This window comes from Mandrillus leucophaeus, unplaced genomic scaffold (assembly GCF_000951045.1).
Source record: "Mandrillus leucophaeus isolate KB7577 unplaced genomic scaffold, Mleu.le_1.0 Scaffold100, whole genome shotgun sequence".
NCBI lineage: Eukaryota > Metazoa > Chordata > Mammalia > Primates > Cercopithecidae > Mandrillus > Mandrillus leucophaeus.
The window spans coordinates 662,251-682,114 of NW_012098099.1; the positions used below are offsets into that span (position 1 = coordinate 662,251).

The 19,864-nt window shown below is 40.6% G+C and overlaps 1 protein-coding gene and 1 long non-coding RNA gene across 3 annotated transcripts in view; one reads left to right on the forward strand and one right to left on the reverse strand.

Moving 5' to 3' along the window:
• The window catches only part of POU6F2 (POU class 6 homeobox 2), a 500,852-nt gene that overhangs the window by 47,517 nt on the left and 433,471 nt on the right, over positions 1–19,864 (reverse strand). For both annotated transcript variants that reach the window (XM_011972725.1, XM_011972721.1), the window contains exon 7: positions 11,435–11,575. In XM_011972725.1, coding sequence (XP_011828115.1) covers positions 11,435–11,575 — 141 coding nt within the window. The remainder of the gene's footprint in view (positions 1–11,434; positions 11,576–19,864) is intronic.
• On the forward strand, positions 11,829–13,586 carry LOC105534038. Its single transcript, XR_001005202.1, has 4 exons — positions 11,829–11,841; positions 12,058–12,161; positions 13,176–13,254; positions 13,402–13,586. It is a non-coding gene; the product is annotated as an uncharacterized LOC105534038 (long non-coding RNA).

Here is a 19,864-nt window from a genome sequence, read left to right on the forward strand (position 1 = left end):
ACAGGTGCCTGCCACTATACCTGGCTATTTTTGGTGTTTTTAGTAGAGACAGTTTCACCATGTTGGCCAGGCTGGTCTCGAACTCCTGACCTGAAGTAATCTGCCGAGGCCTCTCAAAATGCTGGGATTACAGACATGAGCCACCGCGCCTGACCTGTTTAACTTTTCTGAGCCTTCAGTTCCTCAGCTGTAAATTAGAGATGATAGTGCAAAATCATTGTAAGAATGAAATGAAATGAAATGATGAATTTATGCAAAAATGCTTATTGAATAGCATATTAGCATATATGAAATACTCCATTCAGGCCACAGATTTTATTACTGTATTTATGGTCTTTATATGCCACGTGCCATTCTAGCCACTTGGTTCTAGCTGCAGTGAACAAAACAAAATGTTTTAAATTATTATTACAGTACAGTGATTAAAAGCAATCTCTATTAGACATAACTGAGTTTGAATCCAGCCATTTCTAGTTGGGTGATATTGGAAGTTTCTTCATCTGTATAATGGGAATAAACCACATTGTGTGTGGTGGTAAAGATAAAGTAATATATCAAGTGCTTGGCACATAAATAGCTACTTAGCACATAAATAGTGCTCAATTAGTGGCAGCAACATATTAATTTATTATTGCTATTAATACGAATCCTCCTAACAAACTTGAGAGGAATATATTGGTGTCATTTCATGGAAGAGATAACTTTAGCTGAAGAAGATTAAATATCTTGCCAGGGGGTGCAGAGCTGCTTGGAGATGAAGTCAGGATTCAGATTTGTCTGATTTGAAAGTCCATGTTCTTTATCCTGGGCCACCTTTCATGTCAGTACGTGGATATTTGCACTGTCCACCTCTGTTACTCTAAGGAGATTGGTTTATTGTGAGTATCTATTGGCAAGTATCTGATCTAGGGAGTGTGCAACGTTTTTTTTTTCCTGTTTGTGTATCTGTGTGTTGCTTGATTAATAGCATTTACTTACAAATATAAAGCTGCATCACATCTTGACTTCACTGTAGTATTCTGAACCCTCCACCTGATGACATCTTCTCAGGATCTACTTATATTGTTGGTTATACAGGTAGAAAAACTTAGTTGGCGAGATAAATGGCAATTTGGAGTAATGGCTAGTGCACTTAATTCAACTGGGTCATTCGAAGGCCTACGTTTGAACTTAATCTGGCTCTTCTCCCTGTTGTGAGTTGTGACTTTTCTATTCCTACCTAACTCTGATTTCTCATTTCTTTCTTATTGGCTCTGTGAGTTGATGACATCCTTAAGAGTATTCATCATGTCAACAACTCGCAGGCCAACAAGAAAGTTGGGTGCATTATTGGGCATATGGTGTGGTAAATGATATACTGAAAGTTTATTTGAAAGTTTAATGTTTCTCACGTGAATTTAATGTTTTCTCCTCTCCAATAACGCTCTTCTTAACTATAAACATAGTTTGAAGATGGAGCTGATGTTGTTCTAGGATGCTAAACCAAAATTCAGCACTTCCTCCTTTTCTTGTCTGCCCTCCTCCTACTCAAATCAAGTTTAATTTTCATTCTACAGTTGGAAAAGCTGAGATATAAATGCCTTCCACTCCCATCCCTGACTTTTTGTTAAATACTAAAAATGAGCCATCATCAACAGCCCTTGTATGGTCTTATTGATACTGGAATTGGTTCAGGATATTTATCAAATAAATAGCATATTTCCTTAATTATACTTATAAACATTTCAATGATCACTTCTTTTTTTTTAAATATTTTTAACATTTTTGAAATTAGGCTACCTCTAACAATTGATATATTTATCAAATGTGGTATTTTCTTTCCTCCCCTCCAAAAATCAGTGGTATGACTTTTAAAATCAGTGGTGTCTTAGACTCAAAATAATTCTTGCTCTATCAACCTCACAGAGTTAGAAGACTCAAAATACAGCATTCGATATTCCTCTTTTTCTTTGGAAGGGTTTACCTTATTCTGGGTGGATCTAGAAATGTGTGGGGTCTTGCCACATTAGGAGCTCGATCAATTCTAACATCACTGTGCTGCGTGGGACAACAATCTTCAGCTGCAATCTTCAGCCCAACAGAAGATTCACTAGGATAGGGTTTTCTATTGAGCTCTGAAAGGCTAATTTGATGAGTGCCCATACGAAGCACTCACCATGCATTTCTTTCCTCATCGCTAGGTTGCCTCACTGGAAGGCAGGAGACCTGTGGACACCTTAAGGCGATTTTCTCTGGCAAGAAGTGGAGATCTGATACAGACTTTTCAAGAACATCTCATTGCTTTAGACAATTCCCTGACACTACCTGTCCAGTTCCTTTGATTAGTAAAAATAATGATAGTAAGAATACCAGTTAAAATACCCTGTATTTATTCGGTAAGGTTTATATCTCTTTACAGTTTTCAAGTGTGAGAGTGTGTGTGTGTGTGTGTGTGTGTGTGTGTGTGTATGCCTTCAAGAGAACTCTGTGAGGTTGACAGAGCAAGAATTACAATTCCCATTTGCAGATGGAGACATGAAGGTTCTGGAGTTTGTGACATGTCTATGGAACAGCCAGGAAATGAACCAGGTCTCTGAACCCGAGAAAATCAGGGTGATATGGAAGAATGGGAATGGACTTTGAACTCAAATCTCAGTTCTGCCACTTCCAAAAGATGTTATCCCAGGGAGTCACTTAACCCCTGATGCCTTGAGAGTTTGCACAGCTGAGACAATCAAATCTGCCGTGAACTGCTCTGTTAGGATTATAGATGATTCCAGCCCCAGGGTGAAGGCTCAATGCTTGGGAGATATTATTTTCATTGTTCTTTTCTAGAAGTCACTTGGCCCAAAGGACTTCAGCTAAAGCCTAGCACTTCTCTAAGAATTAAGCCAAAGAGCTTTGCGCACAGTAAGAAGTCACGTGAACATTCGTTATCGTATTTTGCCATAGGGAGGCACTAATTGGAATGTAAACTATGCTCATGAAAGAAAGAGCTAATATGTCAGACTAGCTCTGAGGGAGCTGTTTGTAAATGGCATCTTGTTACGCAGTACCTGTTTAGAATTATAGCTGCTATTTAGGTTGCTTCGTTAGTTAATTGGTCCTCTCCTGTCCTTTAGACAGACAAGATGTGCCAACAGTCTTGATTTAGGAGCCTCCACAAGAAAACGTTTCCTAATTCCCAGGAAAATGAAATACTCACGGATAAACATTTAAAAGATGGGCCAGGAGTGGTGGCTCACCCCTGTAATCCCAGCACTTTGGGAGGCCGAGGCAGGTGGATCGCCTGAGGTCAGGAGTTCGAGACCAGCCTGGTCAACATGGTGAAACCCCGACTCTACTAAAAATACAAAAATTAGCTGGACGTGGTGATGTGCGCCTGAAATCCCAGCTACTAGGGAGGCTGAAGCAGGAGAATCGCTTCAACCCTGGAGGTGGAGGTTGCAGTGAGCCAAGATTGTGCCATTGCACTCCAGCCTGGGCAACAAGAGTGAAGCCCCGTCTCAATAAATGAATAAATAAATAAACAAACAAAATAAAAAGATAAACAAAACGCTGCAGCAGCCAGAAAGGGGGAAAGTGACAGCACGCCAGTTCTGCTTTAGGTGAGAGAGAGCTTGGTCCTCTCTAGCTCAATCTTCAGGGAGAATCCTGCAAAGTAGATTTCTCACTGTGCATTCCTACACACCCCTTTTACGGTACATGGCAGCTTGCACTGCTGAGTTTTGCTGGGCAAGGAGAGTAGAAAGAAAGAGTTCAGAGAGGGCTTTCCTTTCAGTTCTTTAAGGTAACCCTAAAGCTATTGATAATATTTTCATTTCAGAAATGTGGTGCGGGGATAGAAGGATGGAGGGCGGGGCGACCTTGGGCAGGGCCGCACCCGCCGTCCTAAGAAGGCACAGCCTGGCGCTTCTGCTGGGGCCCTGACATCCAGCGTGTCCGCAGCTGGGCCGCACCACGGCAAAGCTTCCCGTCAAGCCCGTCGCCCGCGGAGTCCCTGCGCTTCGGGGCTCAACAGCGCCATTTACCATCGAGAGGGTCCCAGGCCTCAGGACGGCGAGGGCACTTCCGCCCTTCACTCCACAGCCACCCTCCCACTCCCCCTCTGCCTGGGCACTGCAGGAGAGCCCCTTCAGGGAGCGCCTCGGGTCGTCCCACGTTCATTTGCCCTCGGTTTGCATATGACGAGTCCCTGGGACTTTTTGGCAACAGTTTGAGATGAGATCCTTTATTTCTGCAAAAGTGTTATGTAGGTGTGTGCCCTCAAAACAACACAGAAACCACCGCGAAGCCCCGGTTGCAAAGGAAGCCCCCACTGGAAGAGGTTCTTTTCTGATTTAAATCACTATTTCGCATTTTTTAAAAAAGTGGATAAGGATGAGTGTGAATGGCTTCCTGCAGCATTTTTTGAAGTGGGCTCTGCCAGCGTGAACTCTAGGAAGTGTTCGGTTGGGAAAAACAGGGTTAAGAAAATAAAAGAGGTTGCTGGGGTGAAGCTCAGCGGGGCAGCACTACCGCCTGGCTCCGCCCACGGGTGGGTCCCACGCAAGACGGCTGCGCGTTGCTGCCCGGCTCCTCGGACCAGACGACTCTGGTTTGTGGGGGGCATCTTGAGGGACTCGTTATTTTCCCGAAGCGCACACTTAGGGAAAAACGTCATTAATGCAACTGCTTCTCCGGAAATGAGGAAATAAAACTCTCAACTGGGCTCAAAGGGGAAATTTGGTATGTTAGGAGAAAGATTGAGGTTGTTTATTGTTTTATCTTTATAACTCAGATGAAGTCAGGGTAAAATTCCTATAATGTTACTAATCCCGCGAACATATATATTTCCCAGTCTCTAGAAAGAGCTGATTTAAGAAATGTTACTCGATTTTTAAAAATACTACTTGAAGTATAGTTCACACAATGCGACTTAATTTTTACACCTTTTAAAATAAAATTTCCTGTAATGACATTGCACATGAGACAATACAAGCTTTTTTCAAATTTTTTTTGGTTTATAAAAGATGGTCAAAAGCATTAGTTAAGCAATGTGATATGAATAGATTGGTCTCTTCATTGTATTTGTGAGAAAACATACAGACACCAACTCTGAGTTTTCAACAAAACATGTTTGATTCTTATTTATGCAAAATATAGAAACAATATATTCTAGTGCCTTTTTTTTTGTATTTAAAAAGGGTATTATTCTGTACATATTACTTCGTATCTTGCTTCTTCAATTAATATTTTGGAGTAAAAATGCAGAACGTGCATGGAAAGGGTTCATTTTATCATGGTAATCACCTTGAGAATGGGAGAAGAAGGTGCTACAGTTTCAGCTATGTCTGTCATGTTTTCTTTTTTATCTTAAAAATTTTTTTTAAATTAATTTTTTGTGTGTGGCTGCTTCCCACCGCTCCTACCCCTCTGTTTCTTTTAAAAATAAGCAAGAAAACTGAAGCTAATATGGAGAAAAAATGTCAATATGCAGGTGGTTAAACAAGAGTGCCTTTTGTATTGTTTTGCAAAAATTATTTTCTATACATTTAACATGTTTCATTGTTTAAAATGAAATAAAGTAATATATGTGAATCTCCCTAAACTCCTGATCAACTGGCTTTGGCAGGATATTTCTAATGAACCTCATTTATTTAGTCACATGGTCAGAATTACACATATTTCTTTTCCACAGGGTTTGAAAATAATTTTACAAATGTGTTCAGCTACGGTTTTGTTAGTTCTTGGCAGATCTAATAACTCCTAGAGTGGGACTCAACACTCACTGAATAAATTCATTATATCTCAATCCTTTGGCTGAGATTTGCATTTACTATAACTGTATTTTCATTTATTTTGTAGTGATTTGCTTTAAAAGATTCTCATGTATTTAAAAGGTTGGGCTAATTACTTTCGCAACCCACAGTTCAGGGTCAATTGCTGGGTTTTCGTCCTAAAAGAATAGTCATGATTTATTAAATGCTTATGACATATATCAGGCACTGTGTCAGGCACTTTTTCTACCACATTTAACCCCACAACAAATATATGTGAGAAGCCTATCATTCCTGTTTTACTGATGAGGAAACAGAGGCCCAGAAAAAAGTTTTATAACGTATCCAAGGTCCACGCAACTAAGAAGTGATAGTGTTTGGGTTCCAATCAAAGCCCATGCTCTTAGCTACTCTCTTGCTCTCCGGAGATGTTATTTATCTTATTACAACTCAGAGCAACATCCCCATCTGAATATCATGTTGCTTCAATTCTAAGATACGTATTTTTAACCATGTTTGAAAGTGATGACATCAGGATGGCCTTCCAGTTGATGCGTACATCCATGATGCTGGTGGTGTTCCTGCCTCTCCATCCAGCCCTCTCTAGCTCAGAGCTTTTGAATAGAATTGAATGGCAATCAATGGTTTTGCACCATCAAAGGCATATTCTCTAAGTCATAATGCACAGGCTGCTGTTAGAACCATTCGATAGGTTTTCTTTCATCATGGCCTTGTGGTCATTTTAGGAGGCAGCCCCTATCCTACACTGCTCCAGCAAATCCTTCCAAATCTCACCAAACCAACTCTGCTCAGCTGACATACAATAGTATGTACATTCTTGAGTAACCTGACCAGGTAAGTCTCTTTACTTTTCCTTCTTTTTAATACGTTGAAATAGTGATGTTTAGTTGATTTCACCTCCCTGCCTTGATTGGCTTTTTAAGGACCAATGCATTTGACTTTACTTGCTGCCACTTAAGAAAATTTCACAGTGGTTTAGGACTTAATTTCATCAGGAAACATTCTGAGCTTCAGTTAAAATGTAGAATGCTTTCTTTAGCACCAGTAGAAAATAAAATTTCATTTGCTTTTACTTTGCTGCAATAACGCCAATAAGAAGATATTGCCAGGGGCACCAGGGAAGCCAATTCTATAGCTGAACAAATCGATAGTAAATCTACTTGCCAAATCTTGAACATACCCACTGAGTAAGTGTTAAGAGCACGTATATACACTCACACTTTCCCTCCTCCCTACTGAACTATCCAAGATAAGGGTAAGATTTCCTTAAAATAACTTAATGTCCTACTAAGATTTTCACATTCTCAAACTCCTCACACATACAGACTTTAGCATGGGTTTTTTGTGCACAGTTATGAACTGAAAACACATACCATCTTGATTAATAGGTAGCATTTATTGGGTGATAGCATTATTGAGTGATGATTATGTGCCTGATGCCATTCTCAGGACTTTAATCCTAGGACCTGGTGTTATTATTATCTCCATTTTTCAGATGAAGAAATTGAAGCACAGAATAAGGAAACTGCCCAGTCTCACAGCTGGTGGATGGCAGTCTGGCTCCAGAACCCTTTCTTTTTGCTTGTACACTGTACTGCCTCTTGCTGCATGTTCAGATCAAATATAGGTTTCCAGAAACTATGAGACAAAACTCTTAACAATGATGATGATGATAATTATGCAATCATTTATTGAGAATACCTGTGTACTCAGGCACTGTGGTAGGCTTTCCCCACACATTATCTCATTTAATCTTCACAACCTAGGAGCTTAGATTTTAGTATCTTTACTTTATAATTGGCAAAACTGAGGCTCAAAGAGCTCAAGTAATTTGCCCAAGGTCACAGAGCCAGTTATGGGCCAACCTGGAATTCAAACAAGTCCACAGCTAGCACCCATTCCATTGCCCACCTGCCACACTTGCATGATTTCCAGATCCAGTAAACAAAGAGAACTAGGATGTTTTTCTCAGCAATGCCATAGTCATGATCAATTTCATGACTACTAATTTCAGGAGGACACATGCTACCTTCCCACCTCAGAGTGAAGTTGGGTATGATATAATTTTAGAGCCTTTAACATCCTTGGGTAAGATATGTACTTTATGATTTTATTTATTTATTTTGGAAACAGGGTCTCACTCTCTCACCCAGGCTGGAGTGCAGTGGCACAATCTTGACTCACTGCAACTTCCGCCTCCCAAGTAGCTGGGACTACAGGTGTCTGCCAGCAGACCCAGCTATTTTTTTTTGTAGAGACAGAGTTTTGCCATGTTGTCGAGGCTGGTCTCAAACTCCTGGACTCAAGTGATCCACCTGCGTTGGCCTCCCACAGTGCTGAGATTACAGGCATGAGCCGCCATGCCTGGCCTCTACTCTATGACTTTAGAACGCAGTATTTCTGTTAAAATTTATAACTCTATTGAATAGTGTCTGTTCTTTGAATTAATGACACATGAGTGGGTGGGGTTAGAAAGTTATAAAAACGACTGAAGTTTTTCCTCCTTGTTTTCTCATAATAACTACCGGTTGGGAAAAAAAGGAGCAGGAATAAAATTCTTCAATATATGGAGATTTCCTATCTCTTTAAATTTACTGATATCTGGTTAATAGAAACAGAGTCAGATGCCAAGATAGGGAAGCAAAACTGCCAAGTCCCAGGTGGGGGAATTTCTTTCTGTTGAGAGTTGAGGGCCAAGAGCCTGAAGTAAGATTCTGGCATGTCTCCTCATGTGAGGTGGGCATCTACCCAGCAGAGGAGGCAGCCTTAGGACTGCTTGCCCTGCAAAAGTGCACCACTGGCATAGTCTGTGGGCCCTGTGAGACACTAAGTAAGTTTCGCGGCTGCCTCATATAGGTTCCATTTGAACGTTAAGAATGAAATCATGGCTTAGGTAGGTTAAGTCATGGCTCCAAGATCATAAAACTAGAAAGAGGTGAAGCCTAAACTCAATCCCAGGTAGGTCTGAATTCAAAGTCTTAACTACTGAATCTTGTCTTTTGTTTCCGGGCAGCCAAAAGAATCTAGCAGGAGGGGAGGATCAGAACATTTCTGATAATAGAACCCCCATCTCACCCCACCCCTTCTCAACAGACCTAACCTCACCAAATGATCACTAGAGTAAAACATGCTTTCCACACTTAGGTTTAGATTTTAATGTGATTACTCCTGGGTGAACTTCCAAATGTAAACAGTAGTTGATGTCAAGAACTCAAGTGAAAGAATCTTTAAATGTATTCTGAGTTTTCTCTTTGTACCCTTCCTGGGAAAGCGCTATGGAGATTTTTAAGAAATCGAAAATGGGCTGGGTGGAGTAATCCTACTTTACATGGTATTTTGAGCAAGGCTAATTTTAAGAATCTGGTTTCAATGTATTGCTACCTTTTGTGCCATGTTAACATAAGCCAAAGGAATATGCACACACACAAACAAAAAATAGATAATTTTTGCCTATCTCTTTTGGTGTAATTTGACCATAGGCTGTTCACCCCACTTCACAGGGCCATGCAAGTATCTCTGTGCTAACAGTTGTAGGACATGCACCTTTTCCTGGGAAGATAACCGGGTTGATATTCTAAACATAAAAAAAAAACAAACCCCAAAACAAACAAACAAAACCAACCATATTGCTGCTACAGGAATATGGCCAACTATCCACTGGAACTTTGAGTATTTTAACTCTTGAACTCTTTCTGTACTAGGTAGAAGACATGACCCCACTGGGCACATGTGTTAAAACTTAAGATTTCATGAGTGGGCATTATTGATTTCTCTGTGAATGTAATTTTTTTTCCACTTTAGGAGGTTTGTGTACCACATCAAATAAACGATCATACCACAGTTTCTAAAGTAAAAGTCAACTCTTATACAATGTATGCACAGTACCAATCAATCTTCTACGTGTAAGATCATTTTCTAATGGGTACTTATGGGCTGGTAAAGCTATCCCTGGGGTTTGGCAAAGGCCAAAAAAAGCAAAGGTAGTAACTCCAGCCCCTGAGAATATCTAATTGGCAAAGTAATCAGCCCTTAAATGATCAGAAGAATAAAATCCTAATAATTCCTTCTATATAATGGATTTTCTGCATCACAAATATTCAAGTGATAGAGAGTAGCAGTGTATTTTACTTAGATGTAGGAACACAAAAATCAGAGGAAATATCCGTCGGTGGATATGGTTTCTATCTTGAACCCCTAAAATTTACATCTCAAGGGCCAGTTCCCTGGCTGGAGTGAGGCAGGGTGTCCTATTTCTGGGCACAGCTCTAGGAAGCAGCGAGCTGATGTGAGTATGAGTTATAGATATTAAAACCAACTTTTCCTCCACACCAATACCCCGTCCCTCCAGAAATCTTAATAGGCTTTTGAGAGCCTCCATTTAGAGCCGGCTGCATAAAATGATCCTTTGATGAAAAGGGATTGGAACAAGGGTTAAAGCAGACATTGAAAGGTTACTGTAGAGGGCACAGTGTTCATACAACCCTTCTTTAATATGTGTGGTGTGCACCTGTGATAAGATGATTCATTACATGGGGCCTCTCTTTGACAAGCTCCATCGTTCAGCCCTCAGGGTTCTGATGGGACAATCCTGCACCCGCCCAGGAAATAAAACAAGGTCAGTTTTTTTTCCCTGGGACGTAGACGGAGACGATTTAGCTTATAATGCATCTTTGTTTACTCTTTATGTAAAATAAAAACAGGGTTCAAGACATCGAAATGCCTGCTCTCCACAGAGCAGGCCAAGCAGGGAGGATGCAGACACACTGCTGGGCAAATAAGTAAGGCTGGGGAAAAAATCTTTGTGAGAATGCTAGCCCCTTCTCCCTTGGATTTCATGATCATGAACAGTCACACTGGAAAACCAAGTGTCCTAACCACTGGGTTGTGAGAAAGGCCTTCAGATGGAGGGTACCCTAACATCATCAGTTTCATCTCGTTTGCTTTTTATGCAGGTTTTGGGTTTATTGAGTCGTATGAAGCTCTTCCAGTATCTTGTATGAGCATTACGTGGCACATTAGCAGTGTGAGGGGACGGACCCTATCTCACGACATGAGGAAGGTTTACTGCCCCTGTCATACTGAAGTAAATCAACAAGCATGCCAGAGGTTGCCTGGCTTCCATGGGAATTGGCAGGAGGCCGGGGGCCATGGAGCTGACTTGCATTTGGCTTCATTCTAACTCACCCCTTTTCTTTGTTGCTTTTAAAAGACTTCTTCATCACCTTCCCATACATTCAAAAATTGGCTTTGTTAAGACTAATTTTGATATCTTACAGCAATTATGGAAGGAAACTGATCAGTTTCCCTCATTATCCAAGTTCTTCCCTAAGTGAAAAATAAAAAAAGCATTTTATTTTTTAAATGTAACTTTTTTTTTTTGAAAGAATGCCCCTGTAATGCAAAGTAACTTCTTCATATAACGTCATAACATGAGTCACAGTACAGAGATAAAAACAAAATAAAACTTTGACAATCTAGAGGTAGGAAAAAAAATCTTGCTTCTAAAATATAGAAACACCTCCCAACCCTTCTCCTATTCTTGACATTGCTAGTAAACATTATTTATTTGCCTCGAATAGATGCGGTTACATATCACTGTCATGCAAAAGAAATTCATTTCCTTTCCGAGTTCAATCTGTGATAAAAATGCACTCTTGTTCCCATCTCCCACTCACCTGTCCTTGTGCATTAGTAACTAGTTGACCTGTGACCCCCTGAAGACTGGAGAGGGCATTGCCAAAGGCCTGTGAGCTTGCTATGGAGCTCATGGCTGCTGCAGCCGCTGCAGCCTGACTTGCTAGTGGATTATTAACCAGCTGCAAAGAGAGAAAAGATCACCGTGAAAACCACCGAGAGGCACAGGCACAGCACACGGATACAACATTGACTCTAGGGAGGTAGTTCTTGCCTCAATTCGCTCATGCAAAGGGGCCTGGAATCCACCGGAGGGGCGTGGCGAACATTCCCCGGAAGCTCTGGGGTAGGGGGATGATGGAAACGAGGCTGGAGGGAAAATGTTGGGCAGCTTGATGGAGCCTGGGTTTAGGGCTAGCCCAGGAGGGAACGAGCCTGAACTTTAGGGGTGAGGTGGGCTGTTAGGACCTTCTTGGGTGGAGAAATGATTTTGCAGAAGCCCTCTAGATTAAATAAAACTCTGAGGAAATATCTGCTTTCCCTGAGGTAACCAGACAGAATAGCGGAGTAAATAGGATAGGGGTTGTGGAAAGAGAGGAATAGATTTTTAGGATTTCTGCGAATGAATTTATCATTTCCATTTGTGGATTGCAGTTTCTTTCAGGGACATCGGGTGAGGCAGGTGTTCCACCCCACTTTCTTGTTTGAGGGGAGAAGGAAACCAAAGCCAGTAGAAATGGGAATCTATGGCCTCTGTGCTCTCAGAGGGTGAGTCTAGGGCTGCGACAATTTTGGGGCTTTACCCTAACCACAGGATTCAAGGCCAATAAGAATGGCTGTTTGATGCATGGTCAGATTGACAACTGCTTGCTGTTGTAGCTGATATATGGTCTTTCCTCAGCCTCTTTCCTGGGACAAGAGTGAAACAGGGAGGAAGAAAGAGAGAGGGGGAGAGAGACCTGCCAGGGAGGAGGTTATGGCTGCCAAAATCTGTTTTTCCATGGAGACCAATTCAATATTCTCCTTCCTGCCAATTTTCCACGCCACAGGTTTTCAGGCCTTCTGACCATGAGGCAGAAGTGTGGCTTCAACTAAAATCTGCATTTAGGTTAATGACTAGATATAAATTCAAGAAACATTTAAACTATTTTCACAGTATTGGTTTTGATACATGAATTTCATTTGTATTTATTCTAGGGTGTTATTTTTTTCCCATATAGTTTCTCTCAAGTACAACAATTGTTGTGTTGGAAATAATGCATTTTCCATCACCAGTTCCCACATCCATGAAATTCCTGCATTTTTTTCAGAAACATGCCAAGACTAAGACTTGGTGGAAAAAAATTAATGCCATACCTAATTCAAGTCCTGGAAGCTCTTCTAAAAATGCTACTTTTTAAACTTTCCTTTCTTTATTTTCTGTCTCAGTCTTTCTTCTCTCTCTCTTTTCCTTCTTCCCTGTTTCTTTCCTTCAAACCATATTTAATTTCTTAATTTCTTTGGAAATTTGCCTAGAGATTATACTATCTTATGAAGAAGGAAATATTATCAGAGAAAACATCAAAAAGGGCAGGAATTTAATAATTATTTTTTCATTAATGTGATATCTTTATCTTATTGGTTTCTTTATTCATTTATAACTACATTTCACATAACTGTTCTTCAGTAATTCTGCTGACCCAGCTATTTTTTTTTTAAAATGAGAATCCATTTTAAGTTGATTACTTTATGTCTTTTGCCTTTATCTCTCTCCTAAAAGACAATAATGATTTTCTTTTTAAGGAGAAAAAAATTCTCACTCATCAGCCTAAAGAGAAACCCTGTCTTATCCCAGATTACCACCATGGGATTTAAAATTCAGGTTGGTCTTGATTGTGATTTTTGGAGTATGTCTTTATAGGATAGATGGGGTAACAGTATGCATCCAGAAGTAACTCTCCTTGTTTGTAGACTACCTGAAGTGAGAAGAGTTCATAATGTGTTCTTTTTTTTTTTTTAACTTCTGAAGTGAGAAGACTGCATTGGAAACACTGTCTCCAAACTGCTGGTACAGACACTGACCATTGGTACAATATTTTTAGGTCATTTATCAAGTGCCATGTTTACATTTCTTTCATGCAATACAAGTTGAAATCATAATGAAATTCTTGAGTTTTGGAATATCTCAAAATAAGCTTCTTCATCCTCAACAAATGATTAAATTATGTTCAATTGGATCTTAGTGTCGAACATGGATTTGGTCCATGGATTTTGGGTGAACAATTTAAATATCTATATACAGACTGCTCTCTGAAGAGGATGGGCATTTATTTATATTTAATGAAAAGAAAATATTTTTATTAACTGCAAGACATTTCCCTAACATCTATGTTGATCAAAAATTCATATAGGAAATTATAGAATTATTCTCTGGATACAAAATAGCATAGATTGGGAATTTCCTACATTTAGGACACTAGTGTGTTGTTCAGATATAGTCCCATGCAATTTGCTGCATATTCAGGTATTGCATAAATATAAACAATTATGCTGAATACGAAACAAAGTCTCTACTTAAAAGTGAGCTTCTGAGCCTTTGTGTTTTGGGGTCAGAAATGGGTATACTTCAACTGCTTTGGACTGCTGCCTTGGCTTATTTTTAATGTTTATTTCCTTTGTATTCTGGTCCTAGCTTAAAATCTAATTTGGTCCTCTTTTTGCTGCCCTTCCCTCTTAATAAAGCAAATGCCAACTCAGATGACTCTTTTACTTCCTACCCGGCATTCCGGTAGGTCTTTGTGGAAGTTGTCTGAGCTCTGGGGAGATGCCTTGCTGTCCCTGTAGAACTAGAGCTAGAACCACAGTCACAGAGTGTGGTGTGCACAGACAGTGGGTGCAAGCCAATCTGTAAGCTGACAGCATTCCAGGAGGACCCCTGGTGGTGTTGATGGATGCAACTTTATACCTACATATCTTTTGGCTTCTCTGTCTGTGACTGCCAAGGCAGGGATGTACTATGCATTAAAATATGTGGCAGGGAAGTGGAGGGGGTGGTCAGGAAGCCACACGTGTTCTTCTCATCACCTCGGGTCATGTCACTCTGTATTGTCCCCAGTCATATCATGTTAGCACTGCTCCTATCAATATTTCTTGATTGGAGACTCCGGGTAGATTTGGACAGAGGGGAACTCAGGCACAATAAATGCACATAATGAGCATGTTATCGTTCCGGGACCAACTGGATATTTTGAAGCTGCTGCCCAGTTTATGCCTTCAGATCTTTCATTGCCAATGTACCTAACCAGCAAAGGATGGCCCAAATGAAGTCTGACTATAATACATGGTCTTGTTTTCAACAGACCAGCTTAAAAGACATGATGAATTCTGGTGTGTGCTTGTTGATGAATGTGGAAGCTTTCTAAAGGAAGGATTTGCAGAGGGCTAGAGTTCTTATGTTATATACAAATGGATTCTGGGCCTTGAATACATCAAGTTCTACTTCTGGAGTCTAAAAACCCACTAAGAGAAACATTGATATCTTAAGACAGTTTTCTCCTCCCTGGAATTTTAGAGAATACAATGACAGAATAATTTTTTAAAGTAGTTTTATGCCAGTGAGGAAGGGCTCCAAGCCTCACATTCCCCTGCTCACCCATTAATGCAGGTGAGGGCATCAGCTCTGAAAACAGACTGCCTTGGTCTGTGACTTTAAGTAAACCACACTTCATTTTCTTATGGGTAAAATGGGTATAAAAAGAATATCACACACAGGGTTAGAACGAGAATTAAATGCGATAATGCATTCAAAATTTTAGAATACCTAGCATACATTATTTTCTTAATAAATGCTAGCTAATATTCTGATGGTTTTTACTGTGCATGAAGATTTTGAATTAATCAACTTAGAATTAGAACTCACCTCCATAAATATCTTTTTTCTTTGGAAATAATATGAACAAGGGTAATTATTCCCTATTTTTAGGGCAATTTTATTTTACCTTTTTTTCTTATAAAAAAAGATCAGCTTGAAGAATGTGTGAAAGTATTTTAGAGTAGAGAGCATAAGCAAAAAGTACTTAAGACAGGGCTTCATCTGCCAGTCTTGGGCCTGTCCTATTTGATGGAATTAGCTCATCTATAGAGAAAGTAGTGCTTTGAGTCTGAAGTCAGGGTCAGTGGGTGATAGCAAGAGAAGACATTACCTTATTTATAGTATGTTTTCCTTATCCTTAGTTTGCAACATTCATTAGGTTTCCATAAGGGCACCCATTTTGGAGTTTAATTCCTGCCTCACATCAAAATATTATCAATGAGTCCATCGCACAGTTGCTGATTTGATAGTGAGGGAATGCAGGAAAAAGATTTGCAAAAAAAAAAAAAAAATTCCTTTAGGATTTGCAGTGATTTATTTCTATGTCTGCATATCAATATGGATATTTGGTGCTCATCTCATAATGAGAATAAATCCATATTTCCAAATCTGTATACTTTGTGTATCTCCTTGCTGCCTGTGTACACTAAATGGTGATGAGAAAAAAAGCTTTGATAAAGTCTCCCCAAGAAGCCCCCTTAAATGATGTCATATGGATGTCACCATAGATAATATCACATGATGGAAGAAGGTTTTTCTCTAAGTCATGTCCCATATTCTCTTTCTCTGAAAGATGCATAGTTTGCATCCTGGAAAGAATTCAGTTTCCTTAAATCTGAACATTAGTAGTAATAATATGTTTCATGCAAATGGGCTGATTATATAATTCTATTATTATAAATCTCATTTACAAAAATATGGCAGCATGATGAGAAAATTTAGCTATGGTATTATATTCCTATGTTTATGTCTTCATTCTAAGAGGGACTTATGAATGCAGCTGCCTCAAAACCTTTCTTTGGAGCATAATTGTCCATGATCTATAGTTCTATCATTCTCCTCATGAGCTATGTGGATTTTATAGAGTATGGATTTTGGAGCAGCTCTTTTTTGCTACTAACTTTTCAATTTAGAACCCTGGAACTGTGGTGCCATTTGTTTTCAAATGAGGATATTCATAAATGCATTCATCACTATTCATTCCTCATTTAAGGTTTGAAATGACTTGGCAGTGGCTGCCTAGAAACAGCAGGAAAAATTCAGCTTTTGAGTTCATTTACATACATTAGGACCTCGACTTTTCCTGTATGTATGAAAAAGTGTCTCTTGATTCCTTGGGATTCTTCTAACCAAATCAGTACTTCCACATCTTACCCTCAAGGCTTCTCTTAAAAGGTCAAGAAATTATCAGTAGACAAATATTGGAAGAGTGGCCATATGTATCGCAACAATGTACTTGATGTGTGTTTTATCCTACTAAATGTTTCTCCCGGGTCTCATCATTATTGTTGTGTTATAGCAATACTCTCACAACAGTTAAAAAACCAGTTTTGTGAGTTCCAGCATTGAGCCAGGATTTGCTGCTCGCTGTCTGCTCACCCTTCCCTGTAGTGGTGGCAATGTGCTAGATGCTGACCTGCCCACTCTCTGCCAACTGACTGGAGGTCTCCATTGACCACTGCTGACAGATCTCTTGGGCTGGGGTGCTTGAGATTGAGAGATGCCTCTGAGGCACTGCAATATCCTAAAAGACCTTTTGAGACAGCCAGATGGAAAGGGGTCCCCAGAGAAACTCCAACCAGCCTGCGTGCTGGGAAGAATGTGCCCTGGGGTGGAGCCACAGAAATCCACTCTGTCTGCAGCAGGGAGGAGCCTGGCCCCTCCTCTTCCTGGGTGGAAGCTGGGATTTAATCGGGAAGTGCACCAGCAGGGACTCTGGCTTTGCAGAGAGTCCCTATTTCTCTTTTTTTCCTCCTTTTTGCCCAATAAATCCTGTTTTTCTCACCCTTCAAACTGTCTGTGGGCCTAATTTTTCATGGCTGTGTGACAAGGACCCCATCTTTAGCTGAACTAAGGAGATAGTCCTACAACACTTTGACTCACCAATGTAAAATCCCATGATTTTGGTATAGTTTCAGAATCAATTATATTTTATTTTTATTTAATGGTGAAATTGGAAGTATAGTAACTTCCTATGAGTACTCCAATATACAGCCATAATGGCTAACAGAGGAATTTTTAAGGTAACCTAAGGTTTTTGGTCAGGTTTCCCAGAAACAGAAAAAGGAAGGGAGGAAACCTGACTCAGCATGAGGCTCTGTAGTGTTTGTAGGATCTCACCGTTGTCCTATCCTATGGGAAGGAAGCTGGGCTGTCATACCCTATACTGTCAGTCCTTGGTTAACAGCCCATGGGGTGAAGATGAGGGTTGGCAATGCCCAGGCACTGCTGGCCCTTTGCTCTTGGGGTCAAATGGATCCTGGAGCCCAAGGAAGTCCTTGGAAGAAGGGCTTCAGATGCAGGTCATTGAAAGCCCAAGGTGTGGGGGCAACTCATGGAAAAAGAGGGATTCCAGGGGATCTGGGTGGAATATATCATTTTGTGACATAATAAGAAATATATATTTTGTCTTCATCCTTGGTTCCTGACATAGAACTCCTAAACCCTTGGAATTTCTGAGTAATAGGGGTAAGAAAAACATCTTTTGTTATTCTTAATAAGCCCTCTTTCAGCCACATCCAAATTTATGCTAATGAAGTGGCTCTAGGAGAATTCCACCTGGCTGGTCAAACCCTGTGACTCCCGGGATAGAACTTGCAGCCCCACTCCCAACTGAAGGAGAGGGAAGAGAGGCTGGGGACTGAGCTAATCACCAGTGGCCAATGATTTCAGCAATCATGCCTTCATAATGGAACCCTGCACAACAGATTTGGAGAGTTCCTGGTTGGTGAATGTGTCCATGGGCTGGGAGGGTGGTATACCCCAAACTCCCTGGTGACAGAAGCTCCTGCACTCTGGACCTCGTGAGACCTTTCTTTTCTTTTTCTTTCTTTCTTTTTTTTTTTTTTTTTAAACATTCCTGAGACAGGGTCTCCCTTTGTTGCCCAGGCTGGAGTACTGTGGTCCAATCATAATTCACTGTGGCCTCGAACTCTGGGGCTGAAGCCATCCTCCTACCTCAGCCTCCTGAGTATGTGGGACTATAGGTTCATGCCACCACTTCTGGCTTTTTCTGATTTTGTAGCCATAGGGTCTTGCTACATTGCCCAGTCTGGTCTCAAACTCCTGGTCTCCAGTGATCCTCCTGTCTCAGCCTTCCAAATCGCTGGGATTATAGGTGTGAGCCACTGGGCCCAACCCAGGCCTTGCTTTATGTGTCTCTTCATTTAATTGCTCATTTGTATCCTTTATAATAAACTCATAATCATGTTTCCCTGTATTCTGTGACCCATTATAGCAACTTATTGTGCATGAGGAGGGAATGGTGGGACTCTCCAATTTGTAGCCAAGTTGGACAGAAGTGTGGGTAACCTGGGGCTCGCTACTTGCAACTGGCAGCTGAAGTTGGGTCAGTCTTGTAGGACCGAGCATTTATTCTGTACCCATCATGTTTTGGGCATTGTGTGAGGGGATACAGTGCGAATGACAGACTGACATGTTCTCCACCCTCACAGGGAGTATAGTTAACAGGGAAAAAAGATTTGGGTGGGAAGAGGAGGGAAGCAGGAAAAAATAAGCTGGCCAGGAAGCAGTATCCAGACCTGGAGGGGGTGGCAGTCTGGGGTTAGGGGTCAGTGGGAGAAGGGGTGGTGGTTCAGAGAGATCTGGAAGAGGCAGCTCAGAGTTGCTCAGAAATGCGTCCTGCAATTAATGCTCCATTCTACCTCGAAAGTGGAAGCAGCACAGTGAAACGATTAAGAACTTGAAATATGGAACCAGATTGCCTCGGTTCAAATTCTGGGGCTGCCAGTAGTTAGCTGCACATCTCTGTGTCTGTTTCTTTAGCTGTAGTAAAATGGGAATTACAATAGTGGTAATGACATTGTAGGGTTGTTGGGAAGAATATATGAGTTAATATAGGCAAAATGCTACAAGAGCTCCTGCCATATAATTAGCCCCATATAAGTTTTGCTGTAATAATTGCATTCCTTCTGGGAACTTCTGGTCATACTGCTGTTTTAGGATTGAGTCCCCTCTCCTCCTCATTCCCTCTAGGATAGTGCGACTGGCCTTTTTGCAGATCCTCAACTACCTCAGCTGTTTGCTTTGCTGTTTCCACCAGTGGAACTATTTTTTCCCATTCTCCCAGATCACCTCCTTAGAGCCACCTTCCTTGACTACTTTATCTACATAGCATTCCCTTTCTTTTCAAGATTCACACCAAAAGATTTATAAGCAAAAGATATGATGTCTAGGATTTGCTTCAAAATAGTCCACAGTGGGAGAGTGGGTGGAGATATGGAAGACAGGTCTTGGTTTGATCATTGTAGGAACTGGATAGCGATCTATATGGCTCACTAGACCTTTTTTTTTTTTTTTTTTTACTTTTATATACGCTCACAATTTTCCATAATAAAAAGTTTTTAAGGAACCCTTCAATTCTCCATCTAGTCTTGTTTAT